Source organism: Ochotona princeps, chromosome 21 (genome assembly GCF_030435755.1).
Source record: "Ochotona princeps isolate mOchPri1 chromosome 21, mOchPri1.hap1, whole genome shotgun sequence".
NCBI lineage: Eukaryota > Metazoa > Chordata > Mammalia > Lagomorpha > Ochotonidae > Ochotona > Ochotona princeps.
Genome location: NC_080852.1, coordinates 35,807,541 through 35,830,141, shown reverse-complemented (window position 1 = coordinate 35,830,141; position 22,601 = coordinate 35,807,541). Strand labels below are relative to the sequence as shown.

At 55.3% G+C, this 22,601-nt stretch overlaps 1 protein-coding gene across 4 annotated transcripts in view; it reads right to left on the bottom strand.

The window, feature by feature from the left end:
- Positions 1-22,601, bottom strand: part of FGD5 (FYVE, RhoGEF and PH domain containing 5) — a 104,549-nt gene that overhangs the window by 11,948 nt on the left and 70,000 nt on the right. For 3 of the 4 annotated variants that reach the window (XM_058678386.1, XM_058678387.1, XM_058678384.1), the window contains 6 exons: positions 21,682-21,808; positions 9,921-9,979; positions 9,783-9,813; positions 1,679-1,839; positions 1,314-1,470; positions 731-818 (listed from right to left, as the gene is read on the bottom strand). In XM_058678386.1, coding sequence (XP_058534369.1) covers positions 731-818; positions 1,314-1,470; positions 1,679-1,839; positions 9,783-9,813; positions 9,921-9,979; positions 21,682-21,808 — 623 coding nt within the window. The remainder of the gene's footprint in view (positions 1-730; positions 819-1,313; positions 1,471-1,678; positions 1,840-9,782; positions 9,814-9,920; positions 9,980-21,681; positions 21,809-22,601) is intronic. The other variant, XM_058678385.1, reaches the window with a different exon arrangement.

Here is a 22,601-nt window from a genome sequence, read left to right as displayed (position 1 = left end):
AGGGCCTCTGCTGTGTGCCACACAGCAGCCACGTTTCCTGTTACACCTTGAACTTGCCTCATTTTTAAGTCCTTTCTAAAAAGACTTATTGACATGAAAGGCAGGGTGACACACAGAGACACGAAGAGGAAAATGCCACCATGCCACAGAATTTGCCTGTTTAACTCTCAACCACGTTACCTGGGCCTGGTATACAGCAGGTGCTCAGACAATGTGCATCAGAGAAAACAAAGGCAGCATCTGTCCCCAGCACTGTTGGCTTCACAGCCCTTGGAGGTTCCACTGGGGAACCCTGCCCACTCCTCAGATTCGGGGCAGAAGTGTTCTGGTAGACAGCAGGGGAGAAGGGTTCGCAGAGAGGGATGGAGAAGGGCCCTGAGGGGCTGTGACGGAGGACAGCAGGCCTTCACTGGATGGAGAAGGAGCAGGTGGCCAGGGGTGGTGTGGGCAGGGTCGGGGGGTCACAAAAGGACAGGACCTTGACAGCCCGAAGCTCTCACACTACTGACCTAGCCCCCAGACGGCTCTGGTGACAGAGATGGGGGATGGGGGTTTCTGCACTATAGGGGCGGGGGGTGGGGGTGTAGGCAGGGAACCTGGAGCTTGTGCAGGGATGGGGTGAGTCCCCGTGCTCTCACAGTGTCTCCTCAGCTGCCTGGCCTGTTTGGGGGCCTTCCCGCCCTCTCCTGCCCCTGCCCGCCCTCTCCCACTGGACCGGCTGCAGGCCCACCTGTGAGCAGCACTTGGTACTGGAAGAGGCGCTGAACCACCCTCAGGAGCCGGTGCTTCACGCTCTGGCTGCCACCTTGCTGACTCTGCTGCCACCAGAGAGGGAAGGGGAGGTTCTGTCAGCTACTCAGCTGTCCCCCCCCAACTTCTCCAACTTCAAACCAGGTCCTCCACACCATCCAGGAAGCCCTCCCGGAATGCCCCAACCCTGCTGAGGGCCATCATGAAGCTGGCCTGCTCCCTGCCCTGCTCCTGATGCTCGTGACGCAGACATGACCCCATCTGGTTGCATGGGACCTGGACCTCCAGTTTGAGGGCTGTGTCGGGCACTTCTTCAGCTTCTCCCCACCACCCTGTCCCAGGCTGAGGCCCCAGCCTGGTTTGGGACAGGAGGGTCGCCTGAGGCCAAGGCTTCCCAAGAGGCCATCCTTTGGCACACAGGAAATGCTTGAGGTTCTTCTCCCTCTGAGCCCCATGCCTCAGATCTCCCAACACACCCCACAGGTCTGCGATAGGTCCCATGACGCCCAGCCCAGCCCAGCCCTGCACTCCTCCAACAGGCTCTCAGAGGACCAGGGACCCACCTCAAACTCTCGGACGGCAGCTGCCAGCTGTGGGGCACGCTGGCAGCTCTCTGTGAGCAGGCCCAGGTACCTGTCGAACTGCAGGATGTGGGCAGCGTGGTGGTCAAAATCTTGCTCCCGGGTCAGGAAGACATCGGCCACTTTCTGCTGGACCTCCCTGTGCATTGGGGGACAGGGCACAGGAGCTCAGCCTGAGGTCGGCAGGTGTTAGGAGGCCCCGGGTGGGGAACTTAGCCCAATGCCTGGTGCTGTTTTACTTTGGGGGAGACCTGCAGCAGTGCATAGCGCGGTGCTGGTGGGGGGCATCCCAGTAAGGCTGCAGTGATGGGGCCAGGGGCCGGCTGGGCCCAGGAAGTGCCACTTACCAGTCAGACAGCCGCGCCTGTAGCTCCTCCAGGATGCCCTGATGAAGGTCGAGGATGGCAGGGAGTTTGCCCAAGCCCTGCCTTAGCTCCTCATGGGCCAGTGGGTCTCTACTCTCTTGGTCCAGGTCATCCAAGACCCTCAGCACGGCTCCGTGGAAATCCTGGAAGCCAAAAAGGCCCATGAGCTGTGGGTTGCTGGGGCCGGGCAGAGATCATCCCTGCCTGTCGCTTGGGGTCCCGGCCATGTCCTACCTCCTGCGAGGACATGCCATGTCTGTGCTTTCTCATGACCGAAGGCTACAGAGGGTCACGGGCTACACCATCTCAAAACAAAGCCCAAAGCCACCCCAGTCCCTGACAAGGCTGATGATGCAAAGCAATTGCACCACACTGACAGAAAATCCAGAAAGGATACGACAGCAGGCAGCTGAAGGGCGGCTGGTGCCCCAGGACACCACAGCCCACGGGGTGTCCCGGGTTCTAGACCCGACTCCGTTTCTGATTCTACCTTCCCGAAAATGCACACCCCGGAAGCTTCAGCGGGTGGCTCGCGCTCTTGGGTCCCGCCGCTGGCACGGCAGAGCCGGACTGAGGGGGCCTGGCCCTGTGGGGGTGGGCATCTGGGGACTGAACTAGTGGGTGAAGGCTCTCTAACTTTCCTTTCTTCCTTTTCAAATCAGTAAAAAATTTTAAAAGAGAAGAAATACCAATATGTCAAGCATCCTCAGACAGAATGACAATATGTCTGGCATGTGGAACTGCTTACAACTTACTTTATTTTGTACCCTTCTTGTCTCTTTTTCCTAAAAGTTCTCTATTGTCGTTAATTTTATTCCAAAATTAAAACAAGCATAATAATCAACATTGAGATGATCACATCAGATTCTTTTCTCACTGGAAAATTATCTTCAAATCCACTGATTTATTTTCAAATCCATCAGCCCTTAGAGGCACAGCTCTGTGTTTCTCCTAAAACTGCTACTGTGAACTTCAGAGTCATGTGTGTCAGGCAGCCCGCAGAGCCGGTCACCTCCACAGCCCGCAGGACGGATGGTCTCTCTTGTTCAGGGGTGTCCCTGGCAGGGAGCCCAGCACCGTGTGAGAGCGTGTTTTAGGGCTGGAGGATTCTCACTACTAGATAAGCCGTCAATCAAAAATGGGGAGGTGGAATGAGGCCAAGAGGCAGGGCAGCCCCTCCCCGGGGAGGTCTTCCTGGTCCTACCCAGTGAGGGAGAGAGATGGAAGGTGACAGGAGAGAGGGACAGGAAAGGGAGCAGGTGGGTTTGAGGCAAAGCAGACCAGTTGGCAGGAAAGGGAGGGATGAAGAGGAGACGGGGAGGGAAGGAGGCAGGAGGGAGAGCAGGAGGAAGGGGGCCTGGGAATGAGACCTGGCCGGTCAGGCAGGGCCCGATAGCATCGGTCCCCGGCAATGTCCCTTCAACACTTCAACACAGGCAGAGGCACAGGTGCCCACACAGGACAGCAGGCACAGGGCTCCTGCAGGGCTCAGCTGCCCTACACTGACCATCTGCCACCGTGATTTGTTCTGCAGTGAGATCTGGAGCATGTGGCTCCCCAAGCTCACAGTCCCAAGGAGGGAGGCCAAGCTGCCTCCTGCCTGGCCCCAGTCCTGCACGACCCAAGGTCCCATCGCCAGGTCCCGAGACTCTCAGCGGCCGAGTCCTAAACATACGCGTGGATTTTCTAGAGGAAAGGCAGGTTTGTCCCTTCACAGAAGTCACATGAATGAATGATAGCGCCATCTCCAGGGTTGTTGTTGTGACGTGGTAGGTTAAACCTCTGCCTGCGATGTGAGCATCCCATATGGGCACAGTTTAAGACCCAGATGCTCCCCTCTGCCAATGCACCTGGGAAAGCAGTGGAGGATGATTCGACCCCGTGGTAGCATTGGGGGGCGGGGGAAGATGCAAGCAAGCTCTCCCAGCCATAGGTTCACTTCCCAAGTGCTCAGAATGGCTGGGGCTGGGCTGGGTCAAAGCCAGGAGCCAGGAATACCACCCAGGCTCCCACACGAGTAGCAGGTCAGGTCTTCTCCCTTCTGCCCCTGTACCAGACAGCTCTGCCCTCTATGGGTCTCGGTTTTCTCATCTGTGAAGTGGTACAATAGTCCCACCAGAGACAGCACGAGGCTGTGGGGTTTCATCCCCATCATCAAAATTGCTTTGCAAGGGGGCTAGTACTGTGGCATAGTGTGTAAAGCCACCATCTGTGGTGCCAGCATTCCATATGTGTGCCAGATCATGTCCTAGATGCTCCACTTCCCACCAAGCTCCCTGCTAATGGCCTGGGAAAAGCAGTGGAAGGTGGCTCAAGTGCTTGCACCCCTGCCACACACATGGCAGACCTGAAAGAAGCTTGCTATAGACTTGCTGAATGCCAAGTCCTGCTTGCAGTTGCTTTGGCAGGGCTAGGCCTGATGATTTCTCAGGCCTTACACAGCAAGTGGGCTGATATTGTCTTTCTAGAAAAGGGAGATGACTTCTTTGAGGTTGAGAAGCTGGGCTAAGATCCAGGTTTCCAGAGGCCGACCAGGGCCCTCTAGCCAGCCCAGAGCCCCCAGTACAGTGGTGAGCAGGTCTGGAGGAGGCCCACCTGCCTCCCCGCCCCTCTCTTTCAGGACTATCAAGAATCAGAGTGCCTGCAGAGGAAGTAGGTACCTTGCACTTCCTGGCACCATAATGCTCCCCCAAACCCTCTGCTGAGTGTCCTGGGTCACATCACACCTCCCTTTCCTGGGCTGAGCTGCAAGATAGCCAGGATAATAAGTGGTCAAACTGCTGATGCTGTGGCCAAGATTAATTGGACTCGTTGAGATTCTATTTGGCCACAGGCTGGCCAACCCTGGCCATGACCCATTCATGTTACCATCTTGCCTTGGCAGGTCACAGGCTGATTTGGGGACATGACCTCACTTGGCTTGGCAACTCACTGGAGGGTCCTTTGGAATACTGAAAATTATTCTCTGCAGGGCAGGCAGGTACTACAACAAATACTAACCATGTAAAATAAGCAGGTAATGGACTGGACTTCATGTTAAAAGATACACATGGTGAGGGCAGTGTGGCGGTACAGAGGGTTGAATCACCACCTGTAATACTGGCATCCCATATGAGCACTGGTTCCAGTCCTGGCTGCTTCACTTCAGTTCTAGCCCCCTGTTAATGTGCCTGAGAAAGCAGTTTAAAACGGCTCAAGTGGGTGGGTATATCGGGAAGACTATACTCATGTGGGAAACCCAGACGGAGTTTCAGGCTCCTAGCTTTGGCCTGGGCCAGCCCAAGCAAACATTTAGGAAGTGAACCAGTGGTTATATCTGTCTCTCAACTGCCTTGTCAGAGGATGGAAAGCAGAACAGGTTGGACGAGTCTCCTGGCCAAGCTTTGCAGCAGGTTCCTAGGTCTGTGGATGCACTAGGGTGGATTCCGTCAACTAGTACACCTTGGAATGATTTTCTCAACCCTGGAGCAACGAAACCAAAAATGTCTTAGGGCTGTTGAAACCACTTAGGCAACAGCCCCAAAGCGCTCTTGTCTATGACAGGGTCTCTAGGGCGCCATCAAAGGAGCACAAAGCAGCCTTCTCTCCCACCTCCCCTGCAGAAACAGGAGAAAAAAAGTATTGAAACATGCGTCCCACCCATCTTTCTCCTTACATGATCCTCACACCCTAATTAAAGGCCCACACAAGTATGCGTTCCTCTCAATCATGTAGACAATATTAAAAATTAACTCAAAATTGATCAGAGATATAAATGTAAGTGCTGACACTATAAAGCTTTTAGGAGAAAGTACAGACATTAATTTTTGTGACTTGGGGTAACATATTCTTAAATACGACGTCAATAGCACAAACAGCAAAAGAAAAAATAAACTTCCCTGAAACGAACAACCTCTGTGCTTCAAATAATCGCATCCAGAAAATAAGGACAGCCTGCAGTTAAGGGAAAAAACTCTTGCAAATCATGTATCTGACAGGCCCCTGGTACAGAATTACAATGAAAGGACAAACAACCCACCTCCAATCTGGGAAACAGACATCTCCAGAGATAAACTGTGCAAGTGACCAAGAAGGAGAAGACGCTTGCTCTTGTCAATCATCAGGGAGATCCAAAGTCAGAACCACAGAGAGGCACCAGCACTGCGGTGTAGCCGGTAAAGCCACTACCCGTGGCGCCGGCATTCGGCACATTCGCCAGTTCCAGGCCCGGCTACTCCACTTTCAATACAGCCTGGGAAACCAGCAAAGGATAGCCCAAGCCCTTGGGCCCAGCACCTGCATGGGAAGCCTGCGGCTTTGGCCTGGCCCAGCAACTGCGGCCATTTGAGGAATGAGTCAATGGATGGAAGATCGCTGTCTCTCCTCTCTTTAACTCCACCTTCAAAAATAAATCTTAACACACACACACACACACGAGAATCCACTTCCATCCACCCAGAGAGGCAGTAATGAGCCTCACAGGAAGCAGAGACCCCAGAACCTCTGACTGTAACATGACGTAGGTACAGTTCCTGCAAAGTTCCTGTAAAGACACGACCTAGCACCTGCACCCTGCCCCCCGGAGACACCCAAGAGGATGGAAAACATTCACACACAGTGTTTGCTACTGTGTTTTCAAATCAGCCAGAAAGTGAGAACAAGCCAAATATTCACGAGGTGACAAATGGATAAACGAGCGGAGACGCAGTGATGCAAGGAAATCTTACTCAGCCGGGAACAGGAAGGGCCTGGCGTGGCCGTGGCTTCAGATCACGCTCACATACAGGAGGTCCATCGTGACAGACCATAATATGCATCAGTTTGCTTACGTGAAACACTCAGAGTTGGCAAAACTCTGGAAGAGGCATGGAGGATGGAGGAGGGGAGGGGCAGCGCAGGATGCTGGGGTCCCTGGGGTGTGAGGACTGTTAAAAAAAAATCGTAGTGGTGATGACTGCACAACCTGGCGAGTAGAGTCAAGTCTTTGGATTTGGCATACTACTGGCATGAGACTGTATGGTGTGAGATTTGTGTCACAATAAAACTGTTTTTCAAGAAGTGATTACGAAGGCACAGGCTGGGAGAATAGCCACAATGGCCAGACCTGAACTCCTATCAACCGGTATTGAAGACTCGTGATCCCAAGGTAGAAATAAGCAAATGGCAGCTTTCAAAAGCTTCCTGCATGGATGATAAGCAGAAGGAGAGATATTTGATTACACAGATCATCAGAAGAACGCGAATTCAAATCACGAGGTGAACCAGGGAACAATCACTAATGTGGCCACAGGGCAGGGAGACCCACGACAGGGACACGCCGGATGTGCGCCGACCGGGTGCAGGGAGGGCGAGGTCGGTTACTGCCTGAGCCTCTCTGTAAACCGCCTTGGCAGTTCGCAAGGAGCTGAACACGGGCTAGCTCTGCGCTCTGCAGCTCCCCTCGCAGGTAAGCACACATGCGGGACAAGAACACTTGTGGCAGCTTGGTAACAGCCCCCACTTAAAGAGTCAAGAGCCCCTTCCCTGGAGTGGACATATCCTGGGCAGGGCAGCACCCAGATGTGCTGGAAACCCAGGTGCCTCCAGCCAGGGACAGCGAGGAGCGAGCAGTGCTGGACACCTCTGTGAGCATGTGACTCTCATGTCACAGGACGCTTGAGAGTGGGCCAAGTGCATGCAGTGTGAGCACAGCAACAGGGACCTCTTTTGTGGGGAGGGAGGAGTTGATGGTGGATTGGGTCCTTGCCTGGGTGGTGGCTGCGAACACGCACACCACCCACTCAGATCCCGGGCCCTCCCCTGTGCAGGAGTTAGCAGGTTTTTCAGCTTTTACTGCTTCTCCAACTCTGGTGGTCCTCTTCGTCCTTAACTCCTTTTCCTGGTGTCCAGGCCTCCGGGAGCCGGACCAGCCTTGTTGGCCACTGGCTGCTCAGCTCTCCTATCTAAGGCACCTCAGAACCCCTTTCCTGGCTGACCGGACAGAATCCCGGGCTGCAGCCATTCGATGGGTTGGGGCCGCAGCTGGTTCGGTTCGCAGGTACTGCGTGGATCTGGCTCTGAAGGGGTCTTCTCTGCCGGGCTGCACCTTTATTCCGTAATTCCAGCCTTCCATGCACACCTTACTTATTCAAATGCCCTCCTACATGAGGCCCTCCAGCTTTGCTGCAGCAGTCAGTCCAGGCAGCCTCCAGATACCTGGAGCCGGGGGTGGGGAACCAACAGAGCTCAGAAATGCCTTTGAAATCCTAAATTAGCATGCATAATTAAAATACTTCAAACATAATGCATATTTAACAGTGGACTCCAAATCACAGGCTACTCTGACTTAAGTTATTTAACATATGCATCTGGAGCAAGACAAGGCCCTTGGGAACTCGGCCTTCCACGGGATCAGCCACCTGCTGTGTACCTGGCACTGGGTCACATGGAGTTGCCTGCTCAGGCATCTTCCTCGCAACCAAGGAGAAGCAGATGTTAGTGTAGATGTTCCAGGCTGGGGTCCAGGGGGTTAACTCCCTCACCAACTCTCCCAGGTGATATTGAGGCTGCTGGGCGGGGGTCCCCACTTGGACCCACCTGGCCTCCACTGTGCTGGGAGCCCCTACTCTTCTACCCTCATCCCTCTTCCTATGAGGATCCTGAGGGCTGGGGAACAAGGGGCCATGAGACTGTGGGGCTCAAAGCCATTCTGTGCTCATGAGGAACCCTGGGACCAGAGGCAGCACAAATACAGATGCTATCTTGGCCCTGAGACCTGGCAGAACTGCTACATCTGACCCTGCTCTCTTACTTCTGGAGTTATTTTACGTGAAAGAATGACTCCTAAGCTACTTAAGCCATCACAGTAGTTTTTGTCTCCAGTAGTCACATAAAATTCTTCACTGACAGAATTATTATGGAAGGTTTTCATAGTAGATAGCATTTTCCAAAAAAAACCTTGTACCAAGCCATCAAATAAAACACCCAGCCTGGTGGCCAAGCTGCCAGCACAGGAGTGAGGGAGACAGAGGGGAGGATGTGAGGAGGCCCCTGGCTGTCCTGGCATTGTGGGGGGATCTCACCTGGGGGCCGTGGGTTGGCAGAGAACAAAGCTGCCATGTGAGTGTGGGCATGAGTGGCTGTGCACACCAGAGCTCTGGAGTGTGTGCCCGCCCCTGCCCCCACAGACGCAGCTGCCCCTGCCCTCAGGGTGACGCCAGGACAGTGGTGCCTGTTGTTGACTGAGGCCTGGTTTGGGACAGGGAGCTCAGATGGCCCTGCCCTGACGTGCTCCTAGGGCAGGTGGGGGAACCCAGCCAGCTCACGACGACAGCGGACTGAGTCAGGGGTGCACGCTGGGCCCGGGCCCTCTCGGGATGGAAAGTGATACACAGCAGTGCCAAGCCAGCATTCAGTTCTGCACGATGGCTGAGCTCAGGGTGTCCCTCGGGGCGGCCTGCCCCCACGTGGGAGTCACTTCCTGTGCTCCAGACAAGGCTTCAGGCCTGACTATGCCACAGCCCAGTGGGCCCTGCCTCTCCCTCCTCACCCCTCTCTACAGCAAGGGTTGGAAGACATGCCTGTGAGCCCGAACGTAGCCCTGTGAGCTGTGACAGGACAGTGCCTTCAGCCATGCGGCCCCCAAATCTGCCCTCCTCCCACTCCTCTGAGAGACCAAAGGATGGCTGGGAATGATTATTCCCGTGCTGGGATGACTGGGAAAGCTCTGAGTTCCCACGGCTGTTCCATTATCCTCTTCCAACCTCACACACACACACACACACACACACACACACACACACACACACACGAACCTATACTCTCCGCAACGCCTAGACCCAGCCCTGGGTCTTTCTGCTTTCCTCACCAACAGGATTGAGGAAACCTCCAATATCCTAGAAACAGCCCTTCTCCTCCCACCCCACCCCTGTAGCTGGCAGGTTACACCTCACAGAGAGCACCTGCTCTCCACCTGCAGGGATCAGGAGACAGGGAGACAGACCTGCCTGCCGGCTGCCACGCCTGCACCCGTGGAAATCACCTCTGTGTCCCCAGGGCAATCTTGACCCTTAGATCCTAGCCCCGTAAGAAGGGGATGGCTGATGGACAAGCCAAACAAGAAACTCACCAGATGCAAGTGCTGCAGCATCTCCACGTACCTGCAGAGGCAAAGAGGGGTGCATGTGCATGAGCTCCCCTCCTGCCGGAGCCGGGGGTGGGGAGAGGCTCTGCCCACAAGGCCACGGGCAGCCGCCTGGGGACTCACGCTTTCTCCGAGGACAGCAGTTCCTGTGCGATGGCAAGAGCTCTCGAGTGTCCTTCCACCTGCGGAAGCAAACACAGCAATGAGCAGGGGCCGACACTGATATGGGTGGCAGAGAGCAGACCCTGGACAGGCTCATAACGAGGAGGCAGAAAGGACCAGCACGCTGCCCAGGGCAGGTGTCCAGTGTTCCTCAGCCTGCAGCTTGGGCTCATTTCCTTGTGGTCACCCACGAGGCCCTAACCTCTATGCACCTTCCTTTATCCACATGGCTCCCAACAGCCACTAGCCAGAGGCTGCTGGGCTCGTGCTCTGTCAAGAACCCCACAGCAGGTGCCGCCCTTGAACACCCGTGGTTCTCTGAATGAGGGCTTAGGCCTTTGCCCTTCCCTTGGGGTCTCTTCTCCCTCCTCTGCTTGGCCGACTGCCAGTGATCCGTTAGAGACTGTGCCATGGCACCACCTCCTCCAAGCAGCCTCTCCAGATCCCTGTCAGTGGAATTCTGGTTAACCAACCCCTCTGACTACCCCCTCTCATACATCTACCCTGGGGAGCATGCAAACCTCACCATGCATGGCCAGCGCTTGCTGTCAGCTCTCCTCTGTTGGTTGCATGATGAATCAATGTTCTTTGTACCGAGTTAAGTGCTTGTGGGCAGGCTGGCGCTGGGAGTTGAGCCCCAGCTAGGACGCCTGTGACCCACCCCAAAGCAGCAGGTTGGAGTTCCTGCTGCGCTTACTGACTTCAACTCCTGCCTGTGCACACCCCGGGAGGCAGCAGGTGGTGGCTCCAGCACGCGGTTTCCCATCACCCACCCGCCACCCACTGGGGCAGACCCAGACTGAGCCCTGGAAGCCTGTCTTTGGTCTGGCCTGGCCTTGGCTGCTGCAGGTGGTTGAGCAGTGAGCTGGCATATGGACGCTCTCTCTACCTGTCTCTGCTTTTCCAATAAAATGAAAATAAATAAAAATGTTAAAATAATAGTGAAAAAAAGCACAAACTCAGCGGTCTCCTGCCTCCAGCTGTTACTGAATGAAAAAAAAAATCATTTAACTTCTCTGTGTCTCAATTTTCTTCCATATGATGGGCACAGAAGCCCAAGCCTAATGCTATCTAGCACTTGGGCAGACTGTGTGAGTTCAATGAGCAGATGTCTTTATGTACGCAGAAAAAAAAAATGGGGAATTGAATCTAACCTGCAACGGTGCTTGACACAGGATAAATGCCACAGAAATCAGCTTTTGTTGCCACGGCTGGCTCTGTAACTGAGAGGGTGGCAGACAGAGCCATGTGTCCAGAGGAAGAATGGTTTCATTTGCTTTTTTAGTCATAAAGCCAATGATGTAATTGAAGCTACACAAAGAGGCAGTGCAGTGGATGCTATAATTAGCAAAGACTGTTTTTAGCATATTGCAAATGATTTAAAACAGAGGGACACTTTTCAAGAAGTTCTGTGGCAAACAAAATTCTCAAACTCCAAGTGTAATATTATAGAGCTCAAGACACTCAGAAACATCAAGGAGCCATGACATTCTAAGCCGGTTACCTACTAATACTGGCCCGGCACTGGGTTTCAATGTGCGCCACCTGGATAGGAGAATCCGTTACTGCACCTATCCTTTGAGCCAGGACACAAACCCTTCCCTTTAAGCCAGGGCACAAAGCCTCCCCCAGCACTGTGCATGGGACCACAGCCCACCACACCTGTGACCCTCTCAGCTGCGATCATGTCAGTGGGACCAGGCTTACACCACAGAATCTGTTGGCTGTAGGAGGCAGCTCATGCCTCCAACTGACTGATGCAGAGACATCATTAACAACAAAAACAACAACAAAAAAGACCGATCGAGTAAAGCAAAGGCCTCTGTTGCACACTGAGGGCCATCCCACACTCCCCTGGCAGTAGCAGTCAAGGCAGCGGGAAGCCAACAGACCCAGCAAACGTGCATGCGTCTTGGGGTCCCAAGGACACCACGTTACAACTGACTACCTGCCCTCTGCTCATGAGGTCAGAAGTTTTGCTCGCCCCCCATCCTGTCCTAGCCTTGGAACCTCCTCTGCACACAGGAATAGCACCCACTTTACAAAACAGCAGCTAGTGTGTGCTGAACTCCATACATGCCCAGTGCTCACATGTGCTTTTTTTGTTAGAATCCCTTCCCCTGTTCCCAACAACTCTTGTGGTAAGACCCTACAGGTGGGCTGATCCGAACTGCTCAGAAATCTAAAATTTCCTGAGCATGACGCTGGCAGTCAGAAAGTTATGCAATTCAGAGTGTTTTAGATTTGGCAGTTTCCAGATTAGGGATGCTCAATCCATGAAGTCTATGCCAAGATTCCCAAACTGGAAACACTTGTGGTCCCAAGCATTCCAGGGATTGGTCACTCCACCTGTAGCACCATGTTTACTTCACGGATAAGGCATCTGAAGCACCAATAAGTACCCTTTGCCCAAGGTCATTGCTACTGAAGTGTCCGAGCCCAGAGCAGAGCACACGCACCCAACACCCAGCAGCCAGCATGTCACACCTTGCTCACGGGGGATGGAGGGGGTCACTCTGAGAAGCACCTGCTCCCTGTCTGCACAGGTAGGCCAGCAAATGCCCAGCCCTTCAGCAAAGGTACAAAGCAGAGCTCAGCTGGAGGACAGCAGGCAGCGACCATGCTCTCTCTGAGCTCTGGGCGCTATCGTGGCGCCATTGTTACAATCTGCATGCCAGCAGGCACAGACATCGAGTAGGCTCTGGGCACAGGCCGCTCTGCACGTCCCCCAAGCCCCAGCTGCCAGACGGGCAGACTCGGGGTGGGCCGTGCGGGCAGTTCTGCTACAGTGACGGCCCATGATGGATGTGTCTCTGCCGGACGGCCGAGGAGGAGGCCCAGCAGGCCCAGCACTGGGCTTTCCTCAGAAGCTGCTCCTGGGCGTGGCCCAACTGGGCCACTGAACGGCGATGTTTGTTTAACCAGGAAATGAACTCCGAGGTTGACGGCAGTGTCCAGGACAGACTTCTGGGAACAGGGTTCCTCCCAGGAGCATGGGGTCAGGGAGGCCGGGGGCCGGCGCTATCGCATTTCTCAGACTCAGCTGTGGGTGTTAACGGCCGGCAGCCGGCGGCCGAACCTGTCCCCTGGGTTTCCTCCCCAGGCCCTGGGCCAGCGAGCTGTTCAACCCATGGCTATTCTGGGACCAGGGCAGGGCGGGAGGGGCGGTCCTCCCTCCAGAAGACCTCAGGGTTAAACAGGGGGGTCATAGAACAACCTGGTGTTGTCTCCGTGCCTCAGTTTCTCGAGATGTCAAGTGGGCGTGTCCCGCCTCCTTCCTAGAATGTCAGGTTCTAAGATGCCTTTTGAGAAACTGGGGTCCCATGAGACCCCCTAATATTCCTCTTTTAGAGTTGACCAAAATCACCACCAGCAGCACCCAAGGCTGACAGCAGGGTACCCAGCTGCCTTCTTAGTACCTATAAAAAAGAGTCACACTTCTCACTAACATTTGCTCTTGTTTTAGAAGACACACTCCCCTCCCCCACCAAACATCATTACGTTGACATGCAGTGTGGGTTCACCATTGTTGGAACAAATAGAAATCCTGGAAAGTCCTCTCTGGCAAGCCGTGACGGGATGGGAGTTGCAGACAAAACTTGTTTGGGGCCTTCAATCACTGTAGTGGGCAGAGTGATGTGAGATCAAGATGTTCTGAGAACTTGTGACGCAGGACAGGTGACAGGAAGCCCAAGGGACCAGCAGAGTCACAGGACAGTGAGGTGCCGTGTCACGGATCCGTCCTTCAGGTGGCCCCAAGCGTCCGTGGGCTCCCTACGGTCTAAGTTCTGTTCTGTCCTACGGGGACCCCCAAGCCGTGCATCGCCCTCCTGTCCTTCCTCTTGGCAGCTGCCTCTTTCTTCCACCCTCATCCCGACCAGCTCCAAGCAAGTCCCACATCCCCGAGCCTCCGTCTTGTCCTCTCACCTGTCTCCCTGCACCTGTGATCAATTCTCAGCCCTACCTCCTTGACCCTCGGATGACGTGCAGTGACAAGCCCTCAGTGCTGCCTGGCCCCAGGCAGGCTCCAGGCCTTCACCCACTGTGACACATCCCACCCCAGGATGGACCTCCTGCTGTGGCCACCTGCAGCCCCAGGTGGTTCAGGCTGGGGGCCTGGGCCGTGGAAAGGCCCTTCCCAGGCACCTCCCACTCAACGCTACTTCTCCTGGCTTCCCTGCATTCCTCAGGCTCTTTGGCTCATCCAGTTGCCCTAGCCAGGAACTCCCTGCCAGCCTCCGGGACACACACTCACCGGGGGTGGGGTGGAGGGCACAGGGGTTCCCAGGTGCTAGCCTCTTCAATCCAAGAAACCCACAACAGAGAGACAGGGTGACCTTCCTCAGCTGTGTCATGCCCTGGGGACATGGTTAGGATGAACCCCAAGTGTGTGGTAGGGATGGGGGCTGCTGGGGCACCTGGAGAGGGAGGGAGGGGCTCTGGCAGTCTCCACGCAGGACACTGGAGACGGCAGCTCAGGGAGACAGGGCTCCTGGCCACCCCAGCAGTCCCCAGGCAAGGCAGGGGAGGGGTGGCAGGACCCAGTACGGGCCCAGTGGCCGCTGCCAGCACCTGCTCCTGCAGGCAGCCAGTGTGGGCAGCTCACCAACTCAGGATGCCTGACTTCAGCTCTCCGCTCTGCCTCTGTCCCTGCTGAAGGAGGCATGGAGCTGAGGGCTTTCGGTTTCCCTTCCCGGAAAACATGCAACCTCCTGAGTGATGGAAGCCCCCCGCACCCTGCCACCAGGGCAGCTGTGACCCTGACTGGGCTTGGTGGCAGGAAAAGGTCAGCCCAGGGCTACAGCATACTGTCCTCCTGTGTTCCCTGACTTACTCCCGCTGGAGCAAGGTCCAGCCAGGACTGCTGAGGCCAGCGGCCAGGCAGCTTCCAGGTCTTCGCTGCATCGTTCTGGCCTCCTACAAACCCCGCTCCTCTCCGCCCCACTGGCCAACAAGAACACCTCCACGTGCCTGACACTTGTGCTGTTCCTGCTCTAACTCCCACAGCTGAGCACCCCGGGGTCACTGCACCACTGTCCCCTCTCCTGGACAGCCTTTGTCTATGTTTTAACACTGTGAGATACTCAGAAAAGCACGAAAGAGAGATGCAGGGATTACCATGGGGTTGAGGGAATGCTGAGCTTCTTCCCAACCTCCCCTGTGGCTGAGGGCACGGTGAGTGCTCCATATAGACCAGGTGGCTAATGTACACAGGCTGGCATCAGTTTCCAGGAGCAGATATGGGGTGCTGGGGGGAGTCTGGATCACTAACACACAGGTCCGGACTCCATAGTTCTAGGTGGGGCCTGTGCCACTGCTGTTCTGACAAGCTCCCAGGTGCTGTGGTGTTGCTTATTCTTCCCATCCACCCAACCCACATGGCTCTTTGGCAGCAGAGTGAAGACAGGAGCAGAGTGAGTGAGGGCCAGTTCTGCCTGTCATCCCCAATCCCTAGCAGCTGCGGCCCTAGGCATGTCTGACTCAGCAGAGAGGAAATTCAGCCACAGAGCAAGGTCTCCCAGGGCCAGGGGGCTGTTATCATCTGCAGTCCTGGCTGGCTGGCCCTGACTGCCTCCAGGACCTCCAAGACCTGCTCAAAGTGCGGCCAATGCTCAAGTGCCCAGAATGCCACACGAGACTGCCTAAGCCCTCTGCTCAGCCCGCCCGGGAGCACCTCTAGTTTCTAGATCACATGGAACTGTGGGACCCTCAGCACAGCTGCTGGAGGAGCTGGGCAGAAGCGATGCAGGCTTGCGCCCCAGCTCTGCCAGGCACTGTCCTCAGAGAGGCACGTGGGGCCGTGCAGTTCAGTGTCACACACTTTGGCTTGTTTTTCCTGCTTGAATTCAGGAAGTAACTCTAATGTGTTCACTGATCTATTTGATTTTATTTTGGGAGATTCATTGAACACTTTTTAACGTGCAAAGCTGCATGGATGCAATCTTGCTCAGCACAAAAGAGGTCTGTCCTCCAGGGAGCCTGACAGTGGACCGCATGGGAAGGGGAGCAGAGCAGCCAGGGAGAGATACAGCCTTGGAAGGCGGCGGAGGAGGCCTCTCTGAGCTGGGGCCGCTGGAGCCCTGCAGCCACACATGTGCAGAGTGGGAACAGGCTTCACACGGAGGGAGCAGCAGTGTGAATGCCTTGTGGTGGCCTGGGGGAACAGACAGAACATATTCTTGTGTCTTTCACAATGCTTTTAGTTCCAAAATGAAGATGTGGCAATGAAGATGGGGCCATACGCAGAAAAGCAATCTTGAGAGGAGAGGCAGGGCGCAGTGGGAGGAGGACAAGCTTGGTCTGGGATGTGCGAGTCTGAGGTGTCTCTGAGGCTTCCGAGAAGGACCCGAAAATGCAGCTAGAAACTCAAAGAGGAGGCAGGCCAGAGTCAGCCACCAGGGCTGTGGTGGGCAGCATGAGAGGGCTGGCTCCTGGAGGTCAATGAGAACAAATGACAGCAGCAAGAAAGCAGGGCAGTGGGGAGGCTAAGTGACCATGGTAGCCCCTCTCCAGCCCATATCTCCCTTCTCCAATTGCATGGCGCTCCAGCCCTCCTGACCTTCCACCCGAAAGAACTGAAAGCAGAGATATGTGGTAGAATTGGAACTGTGGCACAGTGGGTTGAGTCACCACCTATAACATCAATATCCCATATGGGTGCTGGTTCAAGCCCTAGATATTCCACTTTGATCTGGCTCTCTGCTAATGAGCCTGGGAAAGCGGCAGAAGATGGCCCAAGTCCTTGAGTCCCTGCTACCCATGTGGAGTTCCTGGGTTTAGTCTGGCCCAGCCCCAGGCTTTGTAGCTATCTGAGGAGTGAAATAGCAAATGGAAATTCTCTGCTTCACTCTAACTCTGCCTTTCAAAGAAATGAACTGAGAGAGAGAGAGATGTGCATACCCATGTTTCTGGCAGCACCATCCACAGCAGTCAAAAGCCACTGAGGTGCCCACCAGAGGGTGAATGGATACACTCAATGCATTCTGTCCATTCAATGAAATGTTCTTCAGCCTTGACAAAGCAGGGAATTCTGGCTCAGGGCACAGCACAGAGGAACCCAAGGGCAGTGTGCGCGGTGACACAGACCAGGCACAGAAGGGCAAATACTGTGCAGGATCCCACTTGCACGAGGTCCTTGGAGTAGCAGGGACGGAGAGCAGGACGGTGCTGCCAGGCCCTGGCAAGGGTGGATGGGTGTTGGTGCTTAATGGGAACAGAGTGTCCGCGTGGGAATTCTGGAACTGGGCAGTGCTGATGGCTGCGCAGCCCTAGGAGGCACTGAGTGTCATTGAGCCGAAGAAGGGGTAGGACGGCGGGTTTGTGCGCATTTTACCATGATTTTAAAAAATTTATTGTTTATCTCAGAGAGAAAGAGAAATGGAGGAGAGAGAGAAAGAGAAACATCTTCCTCAATACCTACAATGGCTGCTGGACCAGACTGAAGTTGGGCACTCAATCCTCACATGGGTGGCAGGGACTCAAGAGCTTGAGCCCTCACTGCGGTCTCCCAGGGTGCCTGTGAACAGGAAGTGGAATGGGGCAGACGGCTGGGACTTCACCCGGGTACTATAATACATGAAGTGGGCACCAGGGGCCCCACCCCTGAGGCTGGGGGCTCGGTCCCGGTGCCCGTGGCTTGTCCTCTTTGCATTTACATTCCTCTGGCCACTAGCTCACCCCATGAGAGCTCAAGCCCGCGCTTCATCTCTGCCTCGATTAGGGGAACTTTCTAGGGCTGGACTAGTAGCTGCTACCCTGTCAGTCCTCAGAGTGGCCCTGGGTGAGGAAGTTTCTGTTGAGGGAGACAGGGATGGGGAGAAAGGCAGGGAAGACAGAGAGATGAACTGGGAGGGAGTTCACACGTCACAGGAGACAAGGGCCAATTTCCAGGAACCCGCCATGCAGGGGTCGCTGCTGAGCTGCCTCCCAGGGCAAGAGCAGTGAGTGCCTGCAGGAGAACCAGTGCGCAGATGTGCACTCCTGAGCCCAGAAGTCTGCGTGTTAACATAGCAGTCAGCCTGGGGCCTGAGGCAGGTGGTCCAACGATGGGGGCATCAGCCAGCCCTTTTGGCAGAGGGAGGGGGAGGCATGTGGGCTCTGCTGTGTAGGAGAGAGTTCACTTGGAGGGGACGAAGGTGGGGGTGGGCCGAGGATGGGCCAGGTCAGCTCTTGAAGCCAGGCCAGAGGCCCCCCTGAGCTACAGTGAACTGGTCAGAGGAACACAGCCTAGGCTTAGGCGAGGGAGGCAGTGCCTGGGAGGGCCTGCCTGATCCTGGCCTGGTCTCCAGGGAGCTGGTATTTTCACTTGAAAAGTCCCCATTAATCTGAAGAGTAGGCTTATTGTTGAGGAGACCAGCCGGCCAGCCAGCACTCAATGTCTCCCTTTGCAGGCCTGAGCTATTATTTGAAGTCCTTCTTGCTTTTCCTTTTTCTCTCCCTCTCCTCCAGCCTATACCCTTTGTGTCTAAGTGGGAAGCAGACGCGTGGGAGAGCCAGCTGGGCTCCGCCTCTTGTTTGGTTCCCAGAACCTCTCTCCTTCTGACTTGGCTGCCCCCTACCCCACTATTGGGGCAGGGCAGGGTTCACTACCACACGCCCAAGCAGGTCTGCTAAGGCCCAACAGGGGCCAGCCCATGACCCCACCTTGTCCCTAGGCCTGTGCCCTTGGGGTGGATGGAAACGGCAGCCTCACTCCCACCTCCCCATGACGTGACAGAGGCACGGCGAGGTCTCTGTTTTTCAAAAAAAGCAAACTCTCTGGTGGAGAAGAGAACAAAAGAATAAGACAATGATCTCTCTCCCCACTTCACCCGAGCCTCTGCTGGGAAACAGAGTGGGGGCTCCATTCCCAGGACCTCACACATGGATGGGGTTTTTCTGCGATCCACCTCAGGGAAACGCTTCCATGAGTGCAAGAGGAAGGGTGGGTGTGAGGAGGGGTGTGTGGACAAGAAAGTGCACGCATGCATGCAGTGTGTGTATGGAGGGTGTGTGCATGAGCAGGTGTGTGTGCAGGGGAGGTGTGTACAGATGTTTATAGGTGTGTGTACAGGGGTCATGTGTATAAGAGGTGTGTACAGGTGTATGTACAGGTGACGTACGTATAGGAAGTTGTGTACAGGTGTGTGCATAGGAGGTGTGTGTATAAGAGGTTGTGTACAGTTGTGTGTATAGGGGACGTTGTGCATAAGGAGGTGTGTTTCAGGAGGGGTTTACAGGTATAAACACCTATGTGTATGGGAGGTGTGTGTACAGGGGATGTATACAGGTGTTTGTATAGGGGAGGTGTGTACAGGGGAGGTGTGTACAGGAGGTGTGTATACAGGAAGTGTTTACAGGTATGTACATGAGGAGGTGTGTGCACAACTGGAGCATAGACACTGCCAAGGTTCTGGGTAGGGGTGGCTAAGAAACGCTCGGTGTACCCACACAATGAAGTACAAGGCAGCAGGAAGATGTTTTCACCTCCAAGCTCTAGGTACCAATGTGGGAAAATCTCTGAGACTGAACAAACCCGATGAAGCTACCCCAGGTTCCTTAAGCTTACGACAACTCTTGTGAAATAACCCCTGATATATTCCATCTTGTACTCATAGTAACAGAGACAGAGATAATGTTCCAGAAGAATCTGCATCAACTCGCGCAGCCAAGTGACCCATCAGGGCACAGGATCAGTAGTGTGTGTACAGAGATCTGGTGGAAGTCCAGAGGCTCCAGGGCACAGGGACCTGGCTGAGAAGGGCCCTGTCCCAAAGTCCCGCTCTGTGCTCTCAGAAACACACAGCGTCCCTACCTCAGCTCTGTGAACACTGCACTGTCCCTGCTGGTCCCTCTGACTCCAGCCAGTGGCCTGGCTCAGCCATACGGCTGGCAAGTGGCCAAGCTCAGCCTCACTCCTGGGGACGTTCCAGCAGCAGACTGGAGACTAGATGCCCACTACCATCCAGGGCCCCAGGACTCCACGACTCCACTGTGGTCCTCAGCAGGCTCCGCCCCTTTCCTTCTCTGTCCTCCTGTGTCTCTTGTATTTGCAAACAAGAGGAGTGCTGGGCCCTCCCCTTTCACCTGAGTTCTCATTCCACCCTGCTGAGGCCCAGCAGTCAGCACCCTGGGTCAGGCCCTGGAAAACAGAGGCTCTGAAACAGTGAGGGAGGCTGGCAGCAGCGATATGCTGCGAAGAGGAGGTGGTGGCCCTGGTGGAAGGCACCACAGAGAATCGGGTGGGGTCCCCCAAGGAGCTAGTGGGGCACAGAGCTGCACATGGGAGGTACTGCAGCTCCGGCAGCCCCCCTCCCAGAGCTGGCCCCCAGACCCTACTCCAGCTTCTGGAGGAGGATAAATCCCAGCAGCCCTGCCGCTTGCTGCTCATGGACACTATAACTTCTGTGATGCAGCGGACAGCGCCGGGACATGGCGGGGCAGACAGGAAGGAGGAAGCAAAAGGCCCTGGGCGTGGAGCTGGAGGATCTGTACTTGGCCCACACCTGCCGTTCACCAGCAGCATGGCCCTGGCCGTCATGTGACTTCTCTGAGCCTCAGCACCCCTGGCTGTGAAACAGGGACTCCGGAGCTGACTGTGAGGATGCTACAGAGTTCAGAACTGACTGAGGGCAGTGACAAGCGGAGCAGATAGCTCAGCTTCCACAGGACAAGGGAAGGACAGGGCGGGGCAAGGAAGAGGACAGTGTATGTCAGGGACAGAGCTGGGGCAGAAGGGGCTAATGTGGGCAGCCCCCTTGCCATGTCTCCAACAGTCCCAGCTAGGTGACTTCATACAGCATAGAGGTCAGAAGTATGGAAATAAGCCAGTGGCATTTCCATTGATTTATCAAACAGGTGTATCCATACCTACATACCTATACCCTTGTTCAGTGTGACAAGAAGAGAGTTAGACACAGACAAAGGGGCCTAAGGGAGGCTGTGGGGGACAAGGCGGACAGCCACACTCCCTGTCTCCCTGGCTAACCCCAGGCAGGCAGGAGAGGTCTAGAGAACAGGTTGGGGTAAGCTGGGAAGGGGAATGGAGAATTTCAAGCTGGCTTCAGCCTTCCTAGCCTGTCCCCTGCAGCAGGGTACTTCCTGGGACTTGTCGTCAGCCAGGAGCAACCAAGCAAGTCCATCACCTGGGAAGCAATCTCCAGCTCCTGGAAGGCATGTGCAGAGGGCTGAGAGCATCAAGGAACAGGTGCAGCCTGGCGGAACACTGGCATCCTAGCACCAGTGCTAGCACGCCCATGTTCAATGAGGAGCTCGGGGTCCTCACTGCCATGGGGATGCCACTGGCCACCTCCACCTGAAGATCCCAGCCCTCGGGCAGGCCAGGGAAAGCCAGCTTCGGCTCTGAGACTCTGTTTCCAGTGAACAAAACTCGCTTCCATCCCTTAGAACGCCTCGCTCTCATGATCCCCACTTCATAGACATGGCAACTCTGAGGCCTAGGGATCCAGGGCCATTAGAACAAAGTCCATCTCGGCTCAGTCAGGTAGCTCTATTCTGCCTTTCTCAAAGATCCTGGGAAACTCCAGCCCCTCCCCCCATCCTGAGCCAAAAACACCCAGAAGGAGCAGGGACCCTGCGACCATGAAGGCAGGACTCACCCACCATGTACCCTAGGTCTGTGTGCGAACAGCCCCTTCATGTTGACGGACCAACCGGCGCAGCAGCCTCTTCTTCCTTTCCTACCCTCACCTTCCCAATACCCACATCCTGGGGGGCATCCTACCTTGTGGGTGAGGCTGGGAGCACTTTCATCCTCCTCCTCCGAGCTTTTCTGCTCTTCTTCTGATGTGAGGTCCTCTCTGGGTGCCACCACCGAGATGGGACAGACTTTGTAGGGCTCTGTGTAGGCACTGCATCAAAGAAGGGAGCGAAGGGTCAGCAGATCTTGTCCAGCAGAGGCCAGGCTGTAAAGCTATGTCCCTCTGTAGGGACCAGACGTGAGCAGGGCCAGGCACAAACCTCACTTCTCTCCTGGCCCTGTCTCCCCACCAACATACTGGCCTCTTTTTAATGCCCTCCACATGCCAGGCTGTTGCTGCCTCAGGGCCCTGACACATGCTTACACAGACATGACTCCCTGTTAGATTCAAGGCAGGCTGTAGGGGTGAGGGAAGGAGGGTGAGAGATGTCCAATTGGCCACCTAGTCAGGGCTGCCGTGTCCTCCAGACCTGGACAAGGGACGCAGCACGTGGCAGGCAGAGCAAGGGTTGCAGGTTCTGGCACAGGGCTTGTCATCAGCTGATGCTGACCCTGTCTTGCTTTCTTGAAGGTGTTGTGAGAGGTACAGCCAATGCAGGTGTGTTGTTGCATCTCCAAGGAACTGGGATGCCGGGACTGCACTGCTGGTCATTAAGCACTGAACATGCATTCAGGGTGTAGGTACGAATCCCCTGCTTCATGCAGGGTGTGGGGCTGGCTAGAGGGCAGAGCACTGGTGAAGAAGGCAGGCCCTGTCCTCAGGAGGGTACGAGCACAAACTTTGAGGTCCCCAGCAGAGGCCCTGTCCCTGCAGCCTCCTTGTCCACCGACTTTTGTCTGCAGTAGGATCTGGCTCTCTCTTGTTTCATCACCTTCAATGGATCCCTCCTGCCGTTAGCAACATGGCCCCCACCATTTTTCACCAAGTTCCTCTTCATACTCAA